We start from the raw sequence: 23,016 nt of genomic DNA, 5'->3' as shown, positions 1-23,016 counted from the left end.
TCTTTAATCAACCCAAATTGGAGTTCATCGTTGTAACTGCCTGCAGAGTATATACTACAGCTGTTATCTCATGAGTCAGGCCAACAACCTTTAACCCAGATTTTGTCCTGTTGTTTTCTGTGTAGCTGGCCCACCGTCTCTCTCTCTCTCTGTGACAAAACTTTGGGGCAAACATTCTGTGAACATGAACACAAAAACACTGTACCACCAGTCAAACACGGTGGTGGGAGTCTGATAGTCTGGGGATGCTTTGATTCTTCAAAACATGCAGGTTTTGTTTTAATTCATTGACACCCTGGGTCCTGCTGTTTACCTGGAAATCCTTAATACAGAATATCCAGCAAGCAACTTGTGACCTCAAAGCTCAAATCCACTCAGACTTTGCATTAGGACAGCAGTCCAATATTTTAGTCCGTTTATATAATAGTATAAACTCACTTAATTTTATGTTGGATTTTTGTGATCCAATAAAAAGTGATACAATTCATACAGGGTTTCAGTGTAATGTGTTCACTGTACAACAACACAAGACTGACCTAGAAAAAGGGCCAGGAAATATAAATAAATAAATGAATAAATATATATATATATTTATTCATTTATTTATATATATATATACACAATAAAGGAATATGTAATATATACAGTGAAGGAATACAATCCTTTGCTGATTGTTACCATGACAACAGCCAAGCTTCCTTTTCCAGTAGAAGTTCCTGGGTGACAGTATTTAACCACTAGTCTTTCTGTTTTGTGTATCCCTTTTCCAGTATTTGTTAAAGATTTTGACAGGAGCCCCTGCTGTGTGTTTCTCTGTGATACGAGGATTCGCTACAAAAAAAAACAACCCAAGCACAAAATGGCCTCTGATAAACCCCTCCACACTTTCAAGCAGACGCTGTCAGTGACACACTGAGCACAGTGGGAAGTCCCTCCTAAGAGAGCAGCCATTGTGTGTGTGGGAGTGCTGGTCTCCTCTAAAGAGATTTACAGCAGTTTGAAACAGTTCAGCCATTGTCCTTTTAATCACAACACCATGGATATGCTAATATGATCCTTAATGGGAGACAAAAGCTCCAAAAAAGGCTTTTTGCTTTGTGCCATGATCTGGCTCTACACGCTGAAGAGATGACGGCTTAATCTGCCTGAATCGAACATGTTCAGCTGTCATTTATCACCTGTTGAAGTCCCCAAGCGGTCACTAGTACAGTCAGATGATATTTTACACCTTTCTGAAGTGTCGGTGTTTGGTGCTCCAATTTCAAGTAGCAATTCAAAGTTTTTGTAAAAAATGTGATATTTTTCTGACAAATTCTACATTCTGGCTACTGCTTTTGTTATCAGAAAAGTTATTTTAAATGTAATTCACTTGGAAAGAAAGGCTTTTGTTTATTATGACCTGGGTACTAGCTGTAGAATGTCTTGGAATTGAGATTATTTGTGTCATTTACTGGTTATTAACTGTGTTCAAACTGACATACGCAGGTTAATTTTATGGTCTTTCATGCAACATCTGCTTACACTTATACAATCTTAGGGCTGAGAAACGAAGCACGAATGTTTCTTCAAGGCATTCTCTTTTCTATCAGTAGGACACACACACCTGGGGAAAACATTCACACACTTTTGAGGTACATACCAGTGAGTTCATGTGTGCAGAGGCTGGGCTGGCCACTGTATCACCATCTAGAGAGTTAGATGCAGAAGTCTAGCCTGTTGTACAGGGTGTGCTTGCCCAAAAGGATTAATATGTATCGTGCTCTAATTACCTGGCTCTTTCTTTAGTTTTTCAGTATGTTAATAGACTACAGCGCTGTACAGTTGTATATGTGGTCTAAATAAATTGCGCTTGAGCTTCTGAGAACTGAAGGCTGACTCCAGCTTCTGCCAACAAAAGAACTGGGTGATAGAAAAGAGTTATTTTGTTTTCCATTTCTTTCCCATTTGACTTGGACTCTCGTCTTGCGAGCTGGCAAGTTTGTTCACCGTATATCAGTCTTCATTCGTTGCTTGTTAAAACCAGAAGTTGTCTCTTCTGTTGGACCTCAGCCCAATTTCCTATGAAAGCCACACCAAGTTTCTCATTTTCATTACTCACCCTTGCTTTGCCTCTCCCCCTGTGATGCAGTTTTTGGAGCTTAAACCGTGATCCCCCCCCCCTCCCCCGTGTAGTTTGTTCCGTCTCTTGTCCCTCTTCACATTTTTCTGACTTGGTGACAAAAAACATTTAATTTATTCATCTGCGGCCTTTGTGTGTGTACACTGTCAGTTAGTTTTAAGGCCCCTCTAACAGGCTGCAGAGAACCGAGGATGAATGAGGGCTCCGCAGAGAGACCGCGCATTTGTTGCTGCTGCCTGTTCCGTCTTTCAGCTCCTTTAGAGCCGTGACACGGAGAATAGACACTATTGGGCCCTTTCACTGAGGCCACACTCAATACAAACATAAGCAAAGGTGGGTCTCTGTCCACTGCCACAATGATCTAATCCTGGTATTTTTTTTTCTTCTTCTCCTTTTTGCTCTCTGGTTTTGCCCGTCAGATCCCCTTCTACAACGAACTGTGTGAGAAGTTGAATGCAGGGGAGAACTGCAAGACTCTGGTGGGATACTCTGCTGTCTACAAGATGTGCTTTGGAATGGCCTGCTTCTTCTTATTCTTCTCCATCTTCACGCTTCGGATAAACAGCAGCACAGGCTGCAGAGCGGCCATTCACAACGGGTAAAAATGAGCTGCTATCGTTTGTGAAGTATGCAGTTGTCTTTAAGAATGAAATGCAGCCCCAAACCTCGTGGCGGGGCGCCGTTTAGAGAAAATACAGGCTGACTGGGCAAGTTGCTCACAGATTTTGCTTTCACATTTATTGACTTCCAAACAGAAAATGAGATTGAATAAAACTACAATTATTGAACAAAAATCAAATTGTTTTGACTTGTAAATATTTTGTTATGTATTCATTAAGTTATTGAAATATGATGCATTTATCATAATCATATTTACATTTTACATGACTATTTACATGAATAGTCAAATTGATATTACGTTAGTTTAGAATTTAAGATATATTTTTATTTCTTGCCTCCCTTGACGATCAGCTTCTGGCTGCTGAAGTTTATCCTGCTGGCTGGTTGTTGCACTGGAGCTTTCTTCATTCCCCAGCAGGAAACTTTTCTGGAAGGTAAAACGCCTTTACTGCAAAACCAAAGTACTTTCTGCTGTATTCCTATAAAGCCTGTTGTTAGAGCTGCAGCTAATGATTATTCTAATAATTGATTATTTTATTGGTTATTCTGATGATTGATCAGTTAATCACAAAAAAAACATCCAGCAAAGGTTTTTATTTTACTGTTAAGTCCTTTTTATTCTATGTTAAAAACACATTTAAAGATGTAAATAAATTATTCAATTTCTTTTTTTAAATAAGAAAACAAGCATTTTATCGCCTAAAATTTTATAACAATCCTTTGGTGTCTGTTTGACCACTTGTTCTAAATGATGCATCTGGAGCTAAAATATATTTCTAACATCGACTTGTGAAAAGCTCAGGACTTGATATCAATACTCGGACTAATCTGTTGAGTATTTTTTTGGATTAACCAATTAATATTTGGATAACCAAAGGTCCTTAATAGGATTTTTTTTAACAAATTTGAACCAGGTGAAGCTAAAGCTGCCACTTGAGGAACACTGAAGTGTTTTTATCGTAAGCTTCTGCTTGTGGCAAAATATACACATTTTTGTACAGTTTTGGTTTAATTACTGCTGTGAATATGTTGTTCTTACAGCAGTTGGCCTATTTTGAGTCTGTATACTCAAGTTCAATTGTTTACAAAGTTTGTTAATGATTATTCCAATAATTGATTCATCTGGAAACCTGATTAATCATTTCAGTCATTCCTGCTACATTAATACAATTTTGAATGATCTGAGTTTTAAAAGTCTGCAAAAAGAAAGATTTAACTTCTGACATGGATGTGAAAATACTCAGTTGTATAAAGTTAAAATAAAAAAAATAACTTTTTATTTTTCATCCCTATTTTTTGTTTTGGAGAACATTTATATTTAGTATTTTTTCTTCACATTTGGTCATCTAAGAACCACAAACCTCAGTGTGTCTTATGGTGACTTTATGTTGCAGATCAACATGAAATAGAGTGTAGTTATAGAGAAAGTGGGATTTTCAAAATCTTTTACCAATAAAATGAGAAAAATTGCGTGAGTTTATATTCAGCGCTACTCTGATACCTCTAAGTGAGATGCAATGATGCATTTAGATCCACAATGACCATTCTTTCAAACCCTGCCTCTTTATTTGTTATTATTCAGTTCACCTGAGCTCAGAATGTGATCTTGTCACCATTTCAACATGTGTCCTGGTCTCTGTTTACCGTTACAGTGTGGCGCTACATTGGAGCTGCAGGTGGAGCCATCTTCCTGCTGATCCAGCTCATGCTGCTGGTGGAGTTTGCTCACAGATGGAACACAAACTGGTGAGAGCTGAACAGTGTGGCCGTCATTGAAAGATGAGTGCCGACCTTTATATGTTAGAGAAAACCCTAAAATGTTATTTACTCTTTGGAGGCTCTTAAAAAATAGTTGTGGCGAGAGAAGAAGACTGACAGCTTTGTTTTTTTAATGGGGCGCATTGTTCAGCAAAGATGCATCTTCCAGAAAAGTTTCTGGTGGATGGTGGTAGATTGTTTCCAAGATGTGTGAAGGTTTCAGTCGACAAGAAATAAAATGTGAAGCTTTGCTTGTCTTCATGCTGCTGTATTAAAGGTAAAACTTCCAGACAAAGTGAAATGAAAGAACCTGCGTAGCTGTAAACCTTTCCTGTCATGTTTCCGGGGTGATGCTGCAACTCATCACACATTCCTCTGTCTCCCTTCCTGTGAATTTTCCTTTAGGTCATTTACTCCTGGGTTGTATTTTTGTATATTTTCACTCCTGTTTTTTTCCCCTGTTAAATTATTTTCTTTCAGTTTGTATTCCCTTGTTGATATTCTGTTGTTTTTTCTGTTCCTCTTTTTGCTCTTTCTCCTCCCGACGCCCTTCCTGTTTCCGCCTGCAGGAGTTCAGGTGTGGAGTATAACCGTCTGTGGTACGCGGCGCTGGCGTTGGTGACGCTGATTCTGTTCAGCGTCGCAGTGGGAGCGGTGGTCTTCATGGGCGTGTACTACACACATCCTGAGGCCTGCTTTCTGAACAAGATCTTTCTGGGCATCAACGGCAGCCTCTGCTTGATTGTGTCCCTGCTCGCCATCTCCCCCTACATACAGAAATGTAAGAAACTTCAATACAATTCAGTCTTTATTATTTATAATAGTGTTTTTTGTTGTAATGTAGTTCACCATAGGAATTAACCAAATATCTAAAAACAATGTAGCTAAAATATTCTGATTTCTTGAACTTGCTGCAGTGACAGATGGAAATGTTTTGGCTGTGTCTCTGCCAGTTTTGCACATCTAGAAACTATAATTGTTGGGTGAAATAGTCAGACTTGATCGAAAGGTTCTGTGAAATGTCTTAAGTTGGATTCAGGTCTGGCCTTGCACTAGGTTGCATAGTGTGGATCCAAAAACGTAGATTGTTGGTCTTCTCTGTCCAGAGCTCCTTCTTTGATGTTTTCTATATAGCTTTTGCTAAACAGAACCTCTTCTGGCTTCGTTCTGTTCACTTGTTCAAGGATTCAATGATTTTTTTAATTGCCATACCAGCTTGCATTTGCTTGTTTGTGGTACAAAATTTGGACTTACAGGCCAGACTTGAGGAGTGTACAACCAACAGTTGTTCTGTTGACATCTAAGCTGTGCATCTCTGCAGCTCCTCCAGAGTTACCAGGGACTTCTTGGCTGCTTTTCTAATAAACAATCTCCTTGCCTGGGCCCCCAATAGGTTGATGCTATGTCTTCATAGGTTTGAGCTTGTGCAGTACTCTGATGATGAATTGAACAAAGCTTTGAAATATTGAATAAATTATTATATAACGTAACTCTGCTTTAAGCCTCTCCATAACTTTGTCCCCGATGCTTCTGCTGTGATCTTTGGTCTTCTTGGTGTTGTTTGTTCACTAATCTTCTCTGACAAACCTCTGAGACTTCACAGTTCAGCCGGATTTACACTGAGATTAAGAGATACGCAGTTGGACCATTTATGAATTATGTGACGTGTTTGATTTTATTTAGACATACCCAAGTTAAGGGTGGCAAGCACAACTTGCAATTAAGTCAAGTTAAGTTTAGTTGCGTAGCACATTTCGGCAACAAGGTTAAAACAGCAATAACCAATCATAAAACAAGCATCGAACATTACGTTTTGTGAATGCCATCATCAGAATATATTAATCAATGCTGCGGTTATTTTTAATCAAGGCAACTCTAAACAGGTGGGATTTTTGCCTTGATTTAAAGGAACTCAGTTATGCACTACTTAGTGTTTGTCAAAGACTTAAAATCCTAATAAAACACACAGAGGTTTTTTTATTAGGATTAAGACGTGACAAAATGTGGGGGTGAATACTTTTGTAAAGACCTATTTGAATATTTAATTAAAATGTCTATTCTTGCTTTTGCTTCTGCAGTGCAGCCCAGATCAGGGCTTCTGCAGCCCGGCGTCATCAGCGTGTACGTCATGTACCTCACCTTCTCCGCTTTCTCCAGCAAACCAAAAGAAGGTAAGAACAGACATATCTGTACCAATCTGCAATTAATACTAACAATCTGTAATTAATACTAACAATCTGTAATTAATACTAACAATCTGCAATTAATACTAACAATCTGCAATTAATACTAACAATCTGCAATTAATACTAACAATCTGCAATTAATACTAACAATCTGTAATTAATACTAACAATCTGCAATTAATACTAACAATCTGCAACAATCTGTAATTAATTGATACTAACCGTCTGTAATTAATACTAACAGTCTGTAACAATCTGTAATTAATTAGTACTAACAATCTGTAACAATCTGTAATCAATACCAACAATCTGTAATCAATTAATACTAACAATCTGTAATCAATACTAACAATCTGTAACCGTCTGTAATTAATACTAACAATCTGTAATTAGTACTAACAATGTGTAACAATCTGTGATCAATACTAGCAATCTGTAATTAGTAAATACTGACATATGTGACAATCTGTAATCAAAATTAACAATCTGTAACTGTCTGTAATTAATACTAACAATCTGTAATCAGTACTAACAATGTGTAATCAATACTAACAATCTGTAACCGTCTGTAATCAGTACTAACAATGTGTAACAATCTGTGATCAATACTAGCAATCTGTAATTAATTAGTACTAACAATCTGTAACAATCTGTAATCAATACTAACAATCTGTAAATGTCTGTAATTAATTAATCTGTAATTAATACTAACTTAGGTCAATTGATTCACAAGTTAGGTTAGCATTTGATAATTAGCTTAAGCTCGTATTCATTGCACTGACACAGTTTTATGTTTATAAATATGATAATATAAGTAATAAAATGAAAATGTTCCACTCTACATTTGAATCCTTCATTGGTTGTAGATATGTTTTAGTTTTCACATGTGTGTTTCCACATGTTTTCCTCTGCTAGTGATTGAAGTCGATGGCGTGAACCAAACTGTCTGCGTTTTTCCCTTCAACTCCGGGTCAGAAAGTGACAAGCAGATCGTCACCATTTTGGGAGCAGTGATCCTGTTTGCCTGCATCATTTACTCCTGGTAGGAAGCAAACATATTGCATATTATCAGTCACAAAATGAAGCGGTTGTAAACATATGCTGAGCTGTAGACTCCATTAAAGATGAACTCATCTCTAACAGAATCTCTCGTCACTAGCTGGTATAAAAACACTTTTAATGATCTTACTTTAAGATTAATCCCTTTAAAAACGTGAACACAGTCGAAAGATGTGTATTTTCTGTGTTGTGGCATTGTTCCATGTAAACTGCTTCTTAATTCCTAAGCTAAATGTTGACATGAGATCATAAACTGAGGCAGCTAAATAAGTAACTGCAGTAGTTTCAGTATCTGTTTCTAGGGAAAAAACAAAATGACACAGTCAGACTGTCTACATGTATTTTCCTGGAAACCTCTGGCCCGTCTCAGCCTTTAGTCTTGTTTTTCTGACAAACAGAAAGAACAAGCTGCTTTGCAGGTTTCTAGATAAGTTTTGCTTCCTGTTTCTTTGTGCTGATTTTTCAGACGCATCGTTTTTACTAATGCACACGGCAAAATAATGACTGAGGATCGGTTGAATAAAGCTAGATGCGTTTTTAACTGAGTCTTCACTGAATTCATGCAGTGTTGATGCTTATCTAAAGAAACCCAACTGAACCTCAGGAGCGCTCAGGACGATGAGAGAAACGATAACGACACAGGCAGCTCAGTTTGTATTGGCTGGCTCTGGAAGACTCCATCCAGTTGGCTGTATCTGAGCAAAAAGCTGGGGGAGACACGAACTGGGGCTCTATGTCTTTGTTCACATGTGTTTCCCATCAACTGGAGGCATCCTGTCTCTTGTGGTCGCGCAGGCTGCTAAAACGGCAAATTATCAAGAAAAAAAAAAAAACAGGGTAATGGAATTATAACCTTTCTCTCTGTTTTTGTTCCCTTTTTCTCTCCTTCTTCAGTTTAACATCGACCACTAAGCGCAGCTCTGCAGCGCTCCGGGTCTATAGGAACTGTGAGCCAGAAACTGAGGTAAACACACAAATATTCAGACCTCACAGGGTGTGTGTAGCTAAATTAAAATACAGGCTCGTAACAAAACACAGCGACAGAAAAACCCCCGTCGACTCGCTTCAGACTCATGTGGCAAATTGTACATGAGGCGTCTGTTTTTGTCCCACGTATCTGGTCCCAGCTCAGCAGTACCATTTTCTTTCCTCCACAGAGAGCTCGCTGCTGCTTCTGCTTCGGAGATGACACAGGTGAGGAAAGTCTAATAATTTGTCCTTCACAGTCAGAGTCCACAATCTAGCTGCTACTGTGCAGCTAGATTGAGGATGGTGAGAAAGCATTGGTCAGCAAACACAGATGATGTCACTGTTACTAGGAGGTTATTGTTACAAAGTAAAGCAGGATCCCAGTGAGGGAGAAGCATGTGTTGGATCATACTGCCACCTGCTGGAAGTACACATGCACTTAGAAATACCAAGTCCTCTCATGAAGGATTCGGGCGTTTTAAACTTTACATGCGCTGCTGATCCTCACCTTTCATGCATGATTGTTGTTTTGTCCTTTTCAGAGGATTATGAAGAGGAGAAGACCACCTCGGGACAGAGCGTGGTGTACGACGAGCAAGAAAGGACCATCTACTGCTATTCTTTCTTCCATTTTGTTTTCTTCCTGGGCTCTCTTTACGTCATGATGTCTATCACCAACTGGTTCCAGTAAGTAATGAGCTTTTTTTTTTTTTTTTTTCGTTTTAGTTTCAGCGCTCTGTTTTTGTGTCTTTATGAGTTTTTCCTGTTTTGCGCGTGTTTTCTCGGGGGACTGTACCGTCGACTCTTTTACCCACTGCCTCTGATCTGCTACTTCATATTTTATTGTCTCTCAGCTTTTACTCTGGTTGAAATCTGAAGTTCAGTTCCTATGGTTTTCCTGTTCCTCTGCCTTTCCCAGTTATGATGACCATATGATTGAGAAGCTGCTGGACGGCAGCTGGTCGGTGTTCTGGCTCAAGGTGGTGTCCTGCTGGGTCTGCCTCTTCATCTACATGATGACGCTCCTCGCTCCCATGATGTGTCCGAAGCGCTTCGAGGCTTAGGTCACCTTCTTCTCTCAGCCTGCGTTTCACTGATGGATGAGGCTAAGGGACCACCGCAAACCCCCGGCCTGCCCTTAAAACACAGCCCTACGCTGCCCCCAACATTCAGAGTGGAGGATTATCTGTCGCCTTTTTGTTTTATGTGTTACAGTCTTTGTTTTACAAAATTAAGCTGGATTATACAATGATGGTCATTTTTAACTCTTTTAATACCACTGACTGTCTTTGTATTTCCTACAGGTCTGGAGTTACAAAAATAATACCTGGAGTTGAGTTACATTGAAAACCATTGAGCCTTTGTAGATTCTCCGAAGTGGATTTTTGTTGTATTATCAGACTTTGTTTTTATTTTATTGCGCTTTCCTTTTTATAATCTCAGCCAGATGCTTCAGTTCTGTGAAATCAAACCATCATGAAGTTGTAGCAAAGGTTTCTATGTTGTGGGAGACATTTAGTTGGAGAGACGTTACAGAAGATGTATTTATTTAATCCTGAATGAAAGGAGAACTATGGTGTGAATTGAGCAGGTTTGGCCTCTTAACAATGTTTAAAAACTCATTCCTCAGGCTTATGTTTAAGCTCTTATGTGTTGTGATTTGTTATATTTTGTGTTTTGTAGTTTTTCTATGCAATAGAACAAGTTGTTATTAGACACCCACTGTTGTGAAGTTTCCACTTAGATCACAAGGGTAAAGTTTTACTATCGCCAGTGCTCCCTTTGAGCCGAAACCTTTCTTAGAGAAAATCCATCTCACCTGTGTGTTTCCAGTCATTGTCATGCATGGCAGGAGGTTTTATATCTGTAAAGTGCCACCTCTCTGGAAGAGCTCCACTGAATCAACATTGCATTTGCCAAAGGTAGCCAGCAGAACTGCTCACACTGTTTGCTCTGTTGCAGAAAAAGATACAACTATAAACATTATGTATTTGCTGACTTATGTAATCACTGTTAAACGTTTTTAAGCTTCTTCGTCATCATGATGTCTACGAAACAGCCAGCACAGCTGATGTCAAAAGGGATTTATTCGACACTGGATGTTGAATTTACAGCCGAGTTAAATTGTATTATAGAAAAAAAAAATAAAAAATGACATCACCCTGCAAAGCTGTTTGCTTGTGCTGAACAGTTCCTTCAATCTTTTCGTCGTCCAATCGCTCGCTTAACATGTTTTGAAAAAGGAGACAGAATTATACATAGCAACAGAGCTGGCATTTTATTTTGAAAGTATGCTTCATTGTAAACTCTTCTGATATTCATTTGTTTCTGCATTTCAGTGATTAATGTGAATGTAGAAATTTAATGGTGCTTTGAAACAGGGAGAAAAAAAATCAATAAAGAAAGACATTGAAAACCACCGTAAGCGAAGTTTTCTGACTGACGGTAACTTGACCAAAATGTTTGAAATACAACGTTGTAGGTGTCATGATGCGCACATTGTTTCAATAAAACATACATAACATGCCATCAGATGTTGTTTTCTGCATGCAGATCGGTAGAAAAGTTCAGATGACACATACAGTAATTTAGGGCCTTTATTCATTATACAACAACTTCAATAAATTTTAATTCATCGTGGATTTTATCTAGGTCACACAAGGTCAATTAAATATTGTTAAAAACAGGGTCAGAACGCACAACTCTTGAGGACAAGCTGCATATCGAGTCCATAGTTAAGGAGAATATACAACAAATTATAACCTGCACTTGCTCTACTTCGCTTTTTAATTCGAGTCAGGAGAGAAACTTTAAACTCATAGATGCAGAAATTTCCTCCACTTGCTACCAGTTCTGATAAGAGATGTCAGTGTCCATCTAAATTATGCCAGAAGCTTTCTTAGAGACATTTAATTGAATATGAGTGAGTGTACCTACATAGTGTAACCTAAAACTGAAATTTGGAGCTCAAGCAAGCAATTCATCTAGTTGTCATCATTCCAGAGATTAAAAGTTACTTAAAAGTGTGTAGTTTTCTAGATTCATTTTACTTAAAGTTGCCGTATGTAACTTTTATTTAAAAAACAAAAACAAAAACCCTGTTACATATTTGTTAAAACTCACTTTGTCGTGACAATATAAGACAGATAATCTGTGAAAAAAATGGAGCTTCCTCATTTTATACTGTCACAACATGGTAACAGTTTTAACAAATATGTAAAAAAAAAAAACATTTTTACATTTGGCAGCTTTTATTATACTTAAGAAATATTAATTGAAAACTTATTATGTTTGAGCAGCACTAATAAACTGAAGATATATTGCATAAACACGAGAAAAAACTGCTGGTTTACTTATTGAATCAACAAAGGATATAAAACACGATGTTCTGCTCCTCTAAACGCCATCACTGAAATGGTTTCTTTTTCTTCCAACACTTCCGCTGTCCTCTGTCCTCTGACCTATGACCTACCACAGCAACACATCTCAGCGTCTTTCTTTGTGGTAAAATCCCCCTTCAGTGTTCTACCCCTTCCATCTCTTGATAGTCATCAGGAATGTTGTCTGAAGGAGGAAAAAGAGAAAAAAAAAACATCTCACTTCTATAATCAGAGCTTTCATTTTCATTTACTAGAGCGTTATCAGTTACCAGCCACTCACCGTTACAGCGGTACTTCAGATTGGACCAGATAATGTTTTCCTGAGAGAAACAGAACACACCCAGTCGCCCACCTCTCATACTGGTATCAATGATCACCCCGGTGTCCGCCACCAGTTTGGACCCCTCAAAGAAACGAGCTCTGAGTAAAACATAAAATATCAACAAAAACAAGCCACTTCTGGTCAGAAATATCAATTCTCTCAATGTTGGGATTATATGTTGATTTTTTTTTTTTTTAAATGATGCCAAAGAAACAATTCTATCTTTAAACACAAAAATTTTCCGCATGATAATTTATTGTGAATTATCTCTTGGTTAAATTTTACACAAAGGTTGATATTAATGCATTAACCCCCTAAAATGTAAGTTGAACTCTAACTTCAATCTTTTGTAGCAATGAAGAAGCGTGTAACCTAAACCTGACTGGATATTGGAAAATGTTTCATTTCATTCGCATCACATTTTACATTATGCAGACACTCTTTGTCGTTGATTCCACATTTGGAAAGAATAATCTCCTTGATGCTAATAGAAAGTGACTCTCCCAGGTGACGCTGTGTTGAATTTCACGAGACGCTGTTTGTGATTTGCTACCGATTTACCATTTGGGTTTACAATCCAAATTACTTTCAAATTAAGAGTGGTAAAGCATATGATTGTGTTTACAGATTTTGATGGAAAAACCCAAAATGAAAATGAATTTCACATCAACAATGACAGCAGGTTAGCCTTCCACTAAAACTGTGTTTAAAGTATGTTTGATGGATCATGCCTGCTTGTACCTGATGTATCCGACCTGCGGTCTGTGCTGGAGGAACCAGCGGTAGGAAACCTTGTCCTTCCAGCCGACATTCCTGGGGTCCTTCCACAGAAGACGCACCTGGTCCGTCGTGTTTCCTGTGTGCCACAGGGAGTTCCTCATGTACTCACCAGGACCTGTCTTAGACTTCACCACCTGTTGAAGAAGAAGAGCCATGTAGGATCAAGGAGGACTCGGTCAAACCGATGGAAACAGACGTCATGCAAACCTTCAATTGTATTCCTGGTTCAGCGACAGCTCTGAAGGGCGCGGCCTGCCAGTAGGTCTGCTCTGTCTGTTTCCACATCACTACGTAGAAGGAGGACGAGTCCTGGTAGCCAAAAATGAAACCAGCATAATCATCGTCCGTCACTGTGTTCACGTGGAAAGTTCCCTCGAAGTCAACGCCACTGAAGGCTTTATAGCCTGGAGATGCACATAGACAAACATCTTGGATCAGAGGATCCATGTAGGGAGATGGGAAATAGCTGGAGTTATTGTAAAACTGGACACGACAAAACAAAGATACTCAAGTTTTTACCAACAGCAAGGCCAGGATCAGAGTTCATGGTCTGGACTATCTCCATACCCTGGAAGAGGAAACATGCAGTCTATAAGGTGTAACAAAATAATTTGAAAGAGCTTTGATGAGGAAAGACATTCTGGAGGAAAATCCACTGCAAATGGGCTTAAAAGTCTGAGGTACGAAAGGTAAGATGAATCTTATTGCTGACCTGGTTGAGTACCACCCAGTTGGGATCTATCTGTGAGTCTCCCTCTGGGTCCAGCACCACGGTCTGGTAGGCTCTGAAGTCGGTCAGCGTGACCTCAGCGTTCTCAGGGCAGTGGTCGATGATGTCAATCACGTTGTCCTTGTCAAAATCTCCCTCACATGCATCTCCAACTTTGTCCACTAAAATACATCGGTAGAGTTTGGTTGTAATAGATAAGCTAAAACTGAACAATTACACTCAGAAATTTACAAATTACTGTGGGTATGAATGTTAAATTAACCTCAGGCCTATAGTGACTCATTTGAGGTATTCTTGTATTCAAGTGGATGGTTTTACAACATATGACTTCAAGTTTCGGTTTATTGTGGATTTTATTTAATCCACGGTTGGTCCAAATGATACACACCAATTCCAATTTATACACACTCAGGGTGCGTATATATTGTATATATATTTACTACAAATAAATATTGTATATATATTTAGTAAGTTACAGAGAAATCCTATCGGTTTTGTGGACATTGGGGGAGTCATAGACCAAGGTCCTTTGTAAGTATCCAGCACGGTGTTGACAACATTATGCTGTGGGATTTTTTTTTTTACTGTTGTATGGTACAGAAGGAGAATTTACAAGGTTTTCAACTTCACCTCAGATCGCCAACTGGAAGGTAAAATGTGAACACAATGTGGTGATCCAACAGGAGAAAGATCCCAAACAAACATCAAAACTGGTTCTGAACTCGATAAAGCAGGTCAGTTTTACAGTGTTAAGGTCTGTTTGGTATCACTGCATTGTTGGTACATCCAACTGTGCCTAAGTTTCACCTGACCCCAAGTGTCTGGCCCACATGAAATAAAACTCGTTAGAGTGATCAGAAACAACCTAAGTTTTCATGAACTGGAAGTGCTTAAACACGAGTATCGCTGTCTACAGTGAAGCAAGTTTTATGTCGACATGTTATGTCATACAGAACAAGAATAAACTCCCTGAAAAAGAATAAATGTTCAAGCTACACTGAAATTTTGCGCTGATCTCATGGACAAGCTAAATATGATCAGATGGGGGGAAAGAATTCACTTTTTGGCCAGGATGACAAAAAGTTTCCTTGGAGGAATTACAAAATCTTTGGTATGGATAAATCAGTCTACATTAAGCTGTTGCAGTGGCTCCAAGTTCAACCCTGGTTGATCATCTGTGGACTATGTTTCAAAGCTAAGTCCATGCCTGGAAACCAACCTCATTTAACTAAGATCTAAATATTTTCTTATAGCCACAAAACACATGCAGTTCCTCTGTATCTTGCTAAGGGACATTTGTCCAAATGTAACTGAGGATGTTGATTCTAAATGGGTGAAAAAAGTCCATCATATTCAGACCTAATTTTTGCATGATAAGCAGTCATTTCATGGATCAAGCATTATTTTTCAGATGATGACTGTATGCAAACTTCTCCACTAAACTGTACAATAAAAAATAAAATAAAAAAAGAACACAAACTGTCTGAGTCCTTTTGATCTGAGTTGGGAACCAGTCTGCAATTATCTTCACTGTCTGGTATGCCATCATTATCATCATCGTCGTCACATTCATCTCCCTGCAAAAAAGAAACTGCAGATTGGTTCTCTCTACATTAGTGATATGAATCGGCGATTTTCACCAGGTGTATAAAGAGTTAGATGAAACCTTTCCATCCTTGTCCGTGTCCAGCTGAGACGAGTTGATGACAGTGGGACAGTTGTCCTTCGTGTTCTGGTGACCGTCACCGTCACTGGCAATAACAAAAAAAAACAGGTAAAAAAAAAAAAGAAAGACAATCAGCCAGTAATGCAGAGTGTACCTGTCTATGTTGTCATCACAGGTATCTCCTACTAGGTCATCGTCTGAGTCCGACTGCAGGTGAGTGGCACAAACTCAGTTGGATGTTGGTGACATGGAAGAGAAATCTCTCTAGTTGTGTTTTATTGTTACCTGATTAGGGTTGGCCACATCAGGACAGCTGTCACACGCGTCCCCTACGCCGTCATTGTCCCTGTCTGCCTGATCTGGGTTCGGGACTCGCTGGCAGTTGTCAAGAACATTTTTCAAGCCTGGAAACATGATTAAAAACACAGGGACTGGTTGGATGTACCCTACAGGGCAGTAAGAATGCATCACCAGATGGCAGCGTTTGTTTCAAATTGATGGTGAAATAGTTTCCAGTGAAAAAAACCCCAGCTCCTGGCGATGGCTCGCCACGGAAAAAATTATCTAAATGACGAGACAGACATGAGCTAGTTCTCAGCAATCTGACCACAGAGTTGAAAACATTACCAAATGATCAAGATGAGGGAGAACCGCCAAGCCCAACACCGAACAATAGGTAAACACAAAAGGCAAGAATTTTCCACCAGAGTTAATAAGAGTTCCCACCAAACACAGATCAAGGTATGAGGGAAAAGTTTCCGGGAAAAACATTTAGTAGAGCAGTTGGAGTTTCTTTTTTTATCCAACACTGCTCTGTATTAATATATCCTGAAACTCAGAGATATAACAGGCAGAAGATGTTGACTGAAACAGACACTAAAGAAGCAGGGGGATGTTTTTCACAGAAAGGCAATAACAAATGTTCCCGTCTGTATCCTCCTAACAGGAAGGTTCTTATGTCCAGACAGACTGCACTCTGGAAAATCCTCTCTGACCGGTAATGCTTTTATCAGATGACTGCTTTCACTCTTGGTTCCTCTTTTCTTTTGAACTAATTTAGGCAATAAAACCAGGGAAAGGCCACTTTCCATAATCTGACCACATGTAAAATAAAAACTTAAACTCTGATCTGATTAACAGCTTTCAAATTAATTATTCACACCCTTACCGTCTCCGTCCATGTCGTCATCACATTCGTCTCCCAGTCCGTCCTTGTCCGTGTCCCTCTGTGAGGGATTTTGGACTGTTTTGCAGTTATCACAGGCGTCGCCATGGATGTCTTTATCACTATTCTTCTGGTCGACATTTGGGACCAGCCAGCAGTTATCCTGGGACAGACAAATTCATTTTTTCTTTATAACACATGTTACACACAGCTAAAAATGCTCTAACAAAACACCCAAAGCATGCCAAGCCCCACAGTGAAACATGGTGGTGAGAGCATCATGTTGTAGGAATGCTTTACTTCAGCAGAAATGGGAAAGCCACACTCAAATTTATGGTTGTAAACTCACAAAATATTAAAATTCAAGGTGCAAATATCATTCTGAAAGGCACCGAATCTACTGTACATATGATGAGCTAAGTCACCTACATCTACGTTAATGATGCCGTCATTGTCTGCATCATCATCACAGGTGTCACCAGACCCGTCCCTGTCTGCATCCTCTTGGCCAGAGTTGGGCACAAACACACAGTTGTCCTGGAAAACACACAAAAAATAGTTTCTGATGCAAGCTTGGGTTAAACGTGAGTATGGGAGGAGGATGTAGGAATGGAGTACCTGGTTACAGTTGTCTTCTCTGCACATAAGACTATTGTCTGGATATGCATCAATATCTGTGTCCTTCCCACATTCGTAACCATTACCAGCCCAACCAATACCGCACTAAGATCACAACAACAACAAAAAGTTTATCATAACGTATTACAGTGGCAAACATATTCTTACATCGATGCCTGTTGGGAATACATACCACACAACTAATGCTTCCGTCTCTCTCCACAATGCACTCCCCATTGACGTCACAAGGGTTCGGCTGACCATTGGGGCACAGTCTGGTGCCATGACAGCCTGTCAACTGGTCGCCAGTGAAACCAGCCCTACACTCTCCACATCGGAAGGAGCCCTGAGGAGGACGACACAGTCAGAGGAAACTGTCCTCATCTATTACAATGGGACACTGTACATAAAGGGGTCTTACAATAGTGTTGTAGCAGAGGGAGTTGGGGGTGCAGCCTCCGTTCTCAGGAGGGCCCAGACACTCATCTAAGTCTTCACACACCTGGGAGAGGAGGAAATGTCAAAAACAAACACTAGGAAGTGTATTTTTGTGAATTAAAAGATGTACAATATACAGGGCTGCGTTAGACCTGTTTGTGTGATTTGGCATAAGACACTCCGACGCCATTGATCTCTGATCCTGTGTATCCCACAGGGCATTTCTCACAGCGAAAACCAGGAGCGGTGTTCACACAGCGGACGCCAGGGAAACATGGATTAAAGCTGCACTAAAACTCAAAAACAGAGAAGAAAGATAATGAAAAGCTGAGCACTGCCATGTGCTGCAGTGCTAATTAAAAAGCGTAATCCATACCTCATCTACGTCGTCACAGTGAACCCCGTCTCCTGTGTATCCATCGGGACAGGGGGCACACTGGAAGCCCCCTGACTCTGAGGAAATGCACATGTTCTGTCTGAAACAGGTCCCTGGTGGGCACCCAGTCAGATGGGAAGGAAAGACCACCTGCTCAGGACTCGGACCTGGGACAGGGTTGGTGGGACTGCCTCCGAGTCCTGTGGGCGCATGGATGAAAACAGAAAAAAGTAAATGTCTCTTGTTTCAACAGAGTTTAAACACTGCATACAAGTAGGAAGACCTTTTTTTTGTACTGCTTACCACAAGCCAGACACTCAGCAATGGTGTTCCTCAGAAAGTTTGTTTCCTTAATCTACATCAGAGCATCATGAACATTGTTACAATGTTATCTTTCAGCAATCATGGAAATTTTGAATGATGACATCTTAAATATCTGATTTTCAACCTAAAAAACAGCAGGATGTTTCTGCCTCACTGTCTGATATTCTAATCTTTTATCCATGGTGGTTTTTTACATAAAATGAACTCTGGGAAAATCTCTATATATTTCACTGTTGCTCATTAATCAAGTATTGGGAGGTGTTTTGGTAATTAAGCATCCTCCACATTTAATGAACCTAACACGCCTATTGCCTCAACAGCCAAAACTTGAATCATTTTTTTTGTATTTTTTATTTTTTTTTAAAGTTCTTTAAATAATTTTTACCAACCTCACTGTGTATGAGATGGTCTTGGGTGAGGTCTTGTTTGTTTTAGCCCCAATTGGTTTTATCTTTTTTAATATTTGGATGCAAAGATGGAAGAATTGCATGTGCTCTTGTCTTTCTGATTTTGAAGAGTGGCTGATAAATATTGGCCTCTGCATCACTTTCCCCACCAGGGAAACAGGAAATAAAAGAAAGCAAATTAATAATTTGTTTACATCGTTTAACTTTAAAAAAAAAAATTATAAATTATTTTAAAAAGTCCTTCAGTTGTTTGTGTAACACAGGATTGTTTTGTGTTCCAATGAGTTTGGTTTTAATTGAAAAAAAAAATTAATAGAAATATCTTATGTTTAACCTTTTTTACTGCAACAAAGGATGAGATTATTTTACCAGAGTTGCTAATAAATGAGGAGGATACCACTTTTGTACTATAATGCTAGGTTATGCTTTTCTAGGTTAACTAAGGCTTTGTTCACTTATTAACATGTAATAAATAAACAGAAACAAAAAATGTTCCAAAATGTATCAATAAAGAAATGAAAATCTGATTAATTCTCTTATAAAGTTATTTACACTCAATTTTGTTTTCATTTAAGTTAAAAACAATAAATAATGCACAGATAAAACTGTGACTAACTTTTACTGTGGCTCCTTACACAGCCCCTAACATCTAATTGATTAAACTGTATTAGCTCATTGAGTCTGATGGGACAGATTCAGAGAAAAAAAATAATTAATATCTTACTGAATCTACAGCTTACACACATAAGATCAAATAGTGTAGTAATTATACATGATTTTTATAAATACAATTATTATTTAAATCAAAGTATTCATACATGTAATAAACTATTGTTTAAATATATTTTTCTTTATTAAACTGCAGCATATCTGGATCTCCATAGTAACCGAATTGAAAATAAATCCTGGGAAACCAGAAAACTTCTAACCTTCAGCAGCTTCCAGTACGATTCCCTCAAAACTACTCTCCGTTGTGATCCATTTTACTTTACTTCAGAGCAACTCTGAGAGTTTCCTCCCTTTCCATGAATTAGAAACAGACTGACAAGTGCAGACAGTGAACACATAACCTGCTTGTGGAGCAGCTCCCTCATCTCAGACAGCATGCTCTTCAGCTCCTGCATGGTGGTCTGACTCTGTACCACCCGGCCTCCCTGGAAACCTGAGCAAAGTTGTAAATCAGCATAAAAACTCTCAGATGCAACCAATTTGGGACAACACGGGCTCATGTCAACACACCCAGCAGGTGCAGAGACTCTGTAGGTTCCATGCTGCAGTCCTGCAGGGTGGCCACGTTGTCGATGGTGTCCTCAATAACCAACTTCAAGTCTGTCAGATTATCCTAAAAGAGAAATAAAACAGTGCGCATAAAAGCCCGCAGAACGTCCAGAGCCACATTCTCACCACAGATTTCTCATTCACCTGTCCACTTGACTGCAGGGTCCTCAGTGCCACCTTGTTGGGCCCAGGTGGGAGTGACCCGAACGCGGCCGGCAGGTCATTCACAGTATGAGCGAGCCTGCAGTCGACGTAGATGTTTAGGCGAGGTGGGCCGCGCTGGAGGCCGCTGGCGTGCATCATGACGTGGTGCTCCCGTCCATCTGCCAGGGATCCGTGGTTGAAACTGGTGGTCCCAAACCTGCCGTCGGTCTTCTGGTAACGAAGCGTCACTGGAGACGGAGAGACAAACAGAAACATTAAAAACCAGATTGGACTCACAGAACAACGAAGCGTTGGCAGAACAAACCCACCTTTGCTCAGTTTGGCTTGCACACTGAGCTCCAGGTACTTGTTGTTGTCCTTGGGGTTAAGCACACTGAACAGAGAGGTGGGGGCCCTGTTCTGGAGCCTGAAGGAGGAGAGGAGGAACGCCTCATCCCTGCCTTTGTTCTTCAGGCTTCCTTGGAGCAAGTCTGGCAGGCAGTCTGGAGACACCAGCAGGTCGTAGACTAACACAGGAGAGAGCTGTTAGAGGAGTGGGTTGTGCATAGAATAACACCAAAGCAGTAAGTTAGAGGGACCAAACAGCTTATTAATCCTTTTTCAGTGTAATTTAGTGGGATGGCATGTTGTAAACACAAACTACTGTAGTGCATAATTCAGCTTTGGATACATGTGTGGCGTCTTTAATCTCCACTTCAGCTTCAGAGAGGTTTTCACATGTATACCAAGCTTTTCAGATGTCTATGTGTAAGAGAATTTAAAATTAAAACAATTTATAAGTATGCACTGCTTCAGAAAGTGAAATCTCCATAGATCACATTAATGTTTTCAGTAGGGAGCAGATGAAGGTAAAGTGCTCCACCTTGCAGACTTTAAGTGGGGTAGTTCAATTACTACTCCTGAGTCACTGTGTTGTGATGTGCGTGCATATACTGTATGTTTGTGTGTGCAAATGAACTTTCATGTTAGCATCCTGCTGTGTTCTTATAAAACCACAGTAAACTCTGTCCACTGGGCCAAACCTCTGTGCTCTGCACTTACATGCACAAACACAAATAACGGATTCAGAGAATAAAACAAAGTGACACAAAGTTGAATGAAAAAAGTTGAATACAGACTGCGGGAAAGCTTAGATCTCAGTAAAGTACTCCCCTAAACTATCTCGTTTAGGTCGGTTTGTCATTACATCACAACATCAAACTCTAAAGTTCGGGGAGAAACTTGCTTTAAGTTCACCCTCTAATATGTTTTCCATGAGAGCAGAAGCGGTACTTACCAATACCCTGAGCTGCGACAGTGAGCAGCAGTTGCTGCAGCACCAGCCATAGAGCTGCTGCTTTAAAACACATTCCAGTCACCAAGCACACACCTCGAGAAAAGATTTCATAAGTCTCCTGTCGACAGATGAAGGTGAACAGACAAATCTCACAAGGCAGAGGTAAGATGTTGTTTTTATGTCCACAGACACAGCTTTTAAAGTAAAGGGGAGTGTCCTTGCTCACTGGTGGCACTGTAAGTGAGCACTGGTGTTTGGTTATAATTGCTGGGGAGTTGCTTCTCTGTACTGTCTTATGTATACAGTTTGGTCAGAATTTCATCACCATTACAATAATTGCAAACATCTGAATGCAAAACAAGGCTCTGGAGTTATTATTTCCATTGCATGGGTGAATTTTTTGTTCTAATGAGCATATTCAGTGCAAGATAAACATATAATTTCTTGAGTTTTGTGTGTCTTGTATTTTAAAATGAAACATTTTAAAACTTCTTTTAACAAACCCATCCATCTGAAAAAAAAATGTATATTCTGGAAATTGTCATTTTTCCCAGGTATTGCGAAACTTTGTCTCAGAAATGGATGTGATCCCCTTGGGTAAAATTTTAACAGCCTGCTGATGTGTATAAATCTAAGGCAGATGTTTTCAGTCTCCTTATGATTCCAGGTAATGTTCTCTACATGCCACTGCAGCCCTTTTTTCTCTAATCTAGTGCAGGCTTGCAGGAAAAGCAGGACAAACAGGGAAAGACTTGAGTGGAAATATGGAACAATCGATGTCTGGTTCACGCTTTCTCTACTGACCTCAAGTATATTTTAACAGCTGTTTTGTCTAAGTCAGAGAGAGACATTTACCATTCCTGGGAGTTTTTTCCATTGAACATCCGGCTGAGTCTGGCTCTCTGGACTCTGACCAAACGGCTGGCAAACTTCAGCATTATATCAGCTGTGGGATAAAACTCGAAGTGCATTGCAAAGTATCCAAACCCCTTCAATGCTTTCAAGATTTATTATGTTACTGAATTTATGTTGGGATTTATATAGACCTATTCAATGTAGAATATAATGTTGAAGTTGAAGAAAAAGTGTTCATGGTTTTCAAAATTCCTTTTTCCAAATAAAACTCTGAAAAGTGTAGTGTGCTTTGGTTTTCGGACCCTAAAATATAATCTCAGTATAAATTGTGAACACTCAGAGGTTTGATAGAGAATATTATTGAACAAACAGCATCTTAAAGACCAGGATCAGCAGCTAGGTGAGGGATAAAGCTATGGAGATGTTAAAGCATCCATAGATGGTTTAATATCCCAAGTTTGGAACCAACTTGAGACCATAGTTCATCTTCCAGTAGAAGAAAGCGACTCAGCCACAGCTGTAAT

At 39.4% G+C, this 23,016-nt stretch overlaps 2 protein-coding genes across 3 annotated transcripts in view; one reads left to right on the top strand and one right to left on the bottom strand.

The window, feature by feature from the left end:
- Window positions 1-11,132, top strand: part of serinc5 (serine incorporator 5) — a 20,938-nt gene extending 9,806 nt beyond the window's left edge. The window contains exons 3-12 of the mRNA XM_044107772.1: window positions 2,539-2,717; window positions 3,092-3,174; window positions 4,393-4,486; window positions 5,068-5,279; window positions 6,577-6,669; window positions 7,600-7,726; window positions 8,638-8,707; window positions 8,901-8,937; window positions 9,255-9,399; window positions 9,632-11,132. Of these exons, the coding sequence (XP_043963707.1) occupies window positions 2,539-2,717; window positions 3,092-3,174; window positions 4,393-4,486; window positions 5,068-5,279; window positions 6,577-6,669; window positions 7,600-7,726; window positions 8,638-8,707; window positions 8,901-8,937; window positions 9,255-9,399; window positions 9,632-9,776 (1,185 nt within the window). The 3' untranslated portion in view covers window positions 9,777-11,132. The remainder of the gene's footprint in view (window positions 1-2,538; window positions 2,718-3,091; window positions 3,175-4,392; window positions 4,487-5,067; window positions 5,280-6,576; window positions 6,670-7,599; window positions 7,727-8,637; window positions 8,708-8,900; window positions 8,938-9,254; window positions 9,400-9,631) is intronic.
- thbs4a (thrombospondin 4a) lies at window positions 10,580-23,016 on the bottom strand. Of its 2 annotated transcripts, XM_044107758.1 has the most exons (23): window positions 21,638-23,009; window positions 20,670-20,867; window positions 20,341-20,588; window positions 20,158-20,260; window positions 19,989-20,080; window positions 18,491-18,542; window positions 18,188-18,387; window positions 17,964-18,101; window positions 17,795-17,875; window positions 17,567-17,719; window positions 17,374-17,478; window positions 17,185-17,292; window positions 16,759-16,918; window positions 15,876-15,994; window positions 15,745-15,797; window positions 15,591-15,675; window positions 15,405-15,501; window positions 13,907-14,085; window positions 13,714-13,762; window positions 13,402-13,598; window positions 13,156-13,328; window positions 12,373-12,512; window positions 10,580-12,276 (listed from the first exon to the last, which is right to left on the bottom strand). In XM_044107758.1, exons 1-23 carry the CDS (start codon window positions 21,708-21,710, stop codon window positions 12,230-12,232), a joined length of 2,850 nt encoding a protein of 949 aa, XP_043963693.1. In that variant the 5' UTR covers window positions 21,711-23,009; the 3' UTR covers window positions 10,580-12,229. The 2 variants fall into 2 exon arrangements, with proteins under 2 accessions (XP_043963693.1, XP_043963685.1); XM_044107750.1 differs by having other exon boundaries at window positions 17,185-17,478; window positions 21,638-23,016.

The sequence above is a fragment of the Gambusia affinis genome, linkage group LG03, assembly GCF_019740435.1.
Source record: "Gambusia affinis linkage group LG03, SWU_Gaff_1.0, whole genome shotgun sequence".
NCBI lineage: Eukaryota > Metazoa > Chordata > Actinopteri > Cyprinodontiformes > Poeciliidae > Gambusia > Gambusia affinis.
Note: the sequence above shows the minus strand (reverse complement) of the source record. Positions and strands in the feature narration are given on the sequence as shown.

Excerpts from the sequence above, each read along its gene's own strand:
- thbs4a (XM_044107750.1), bottom strand. The coding sequence starts at position 21,710 with ATGTGTTTTAAAGCAGCAGCTCTATGGCTGGTGCTGCAGCAACTGCTG. Across the intron at positions 16,919-17,184 it reads ACGGCATCATTAACGTAGAT|GATAACTGCTGGCTGGTCCC; the intron begins GTAGGTGACTTA and ends TGTCTGTCCCAG. Across the intron at positions 12,513-13,155 it reads CCGCAGGTCGGATACATCAG|AGCTCGTTTCTTTGAGGGGT; the intron begins GTACAAGCAGGC and ends TGTTTTACTCAG.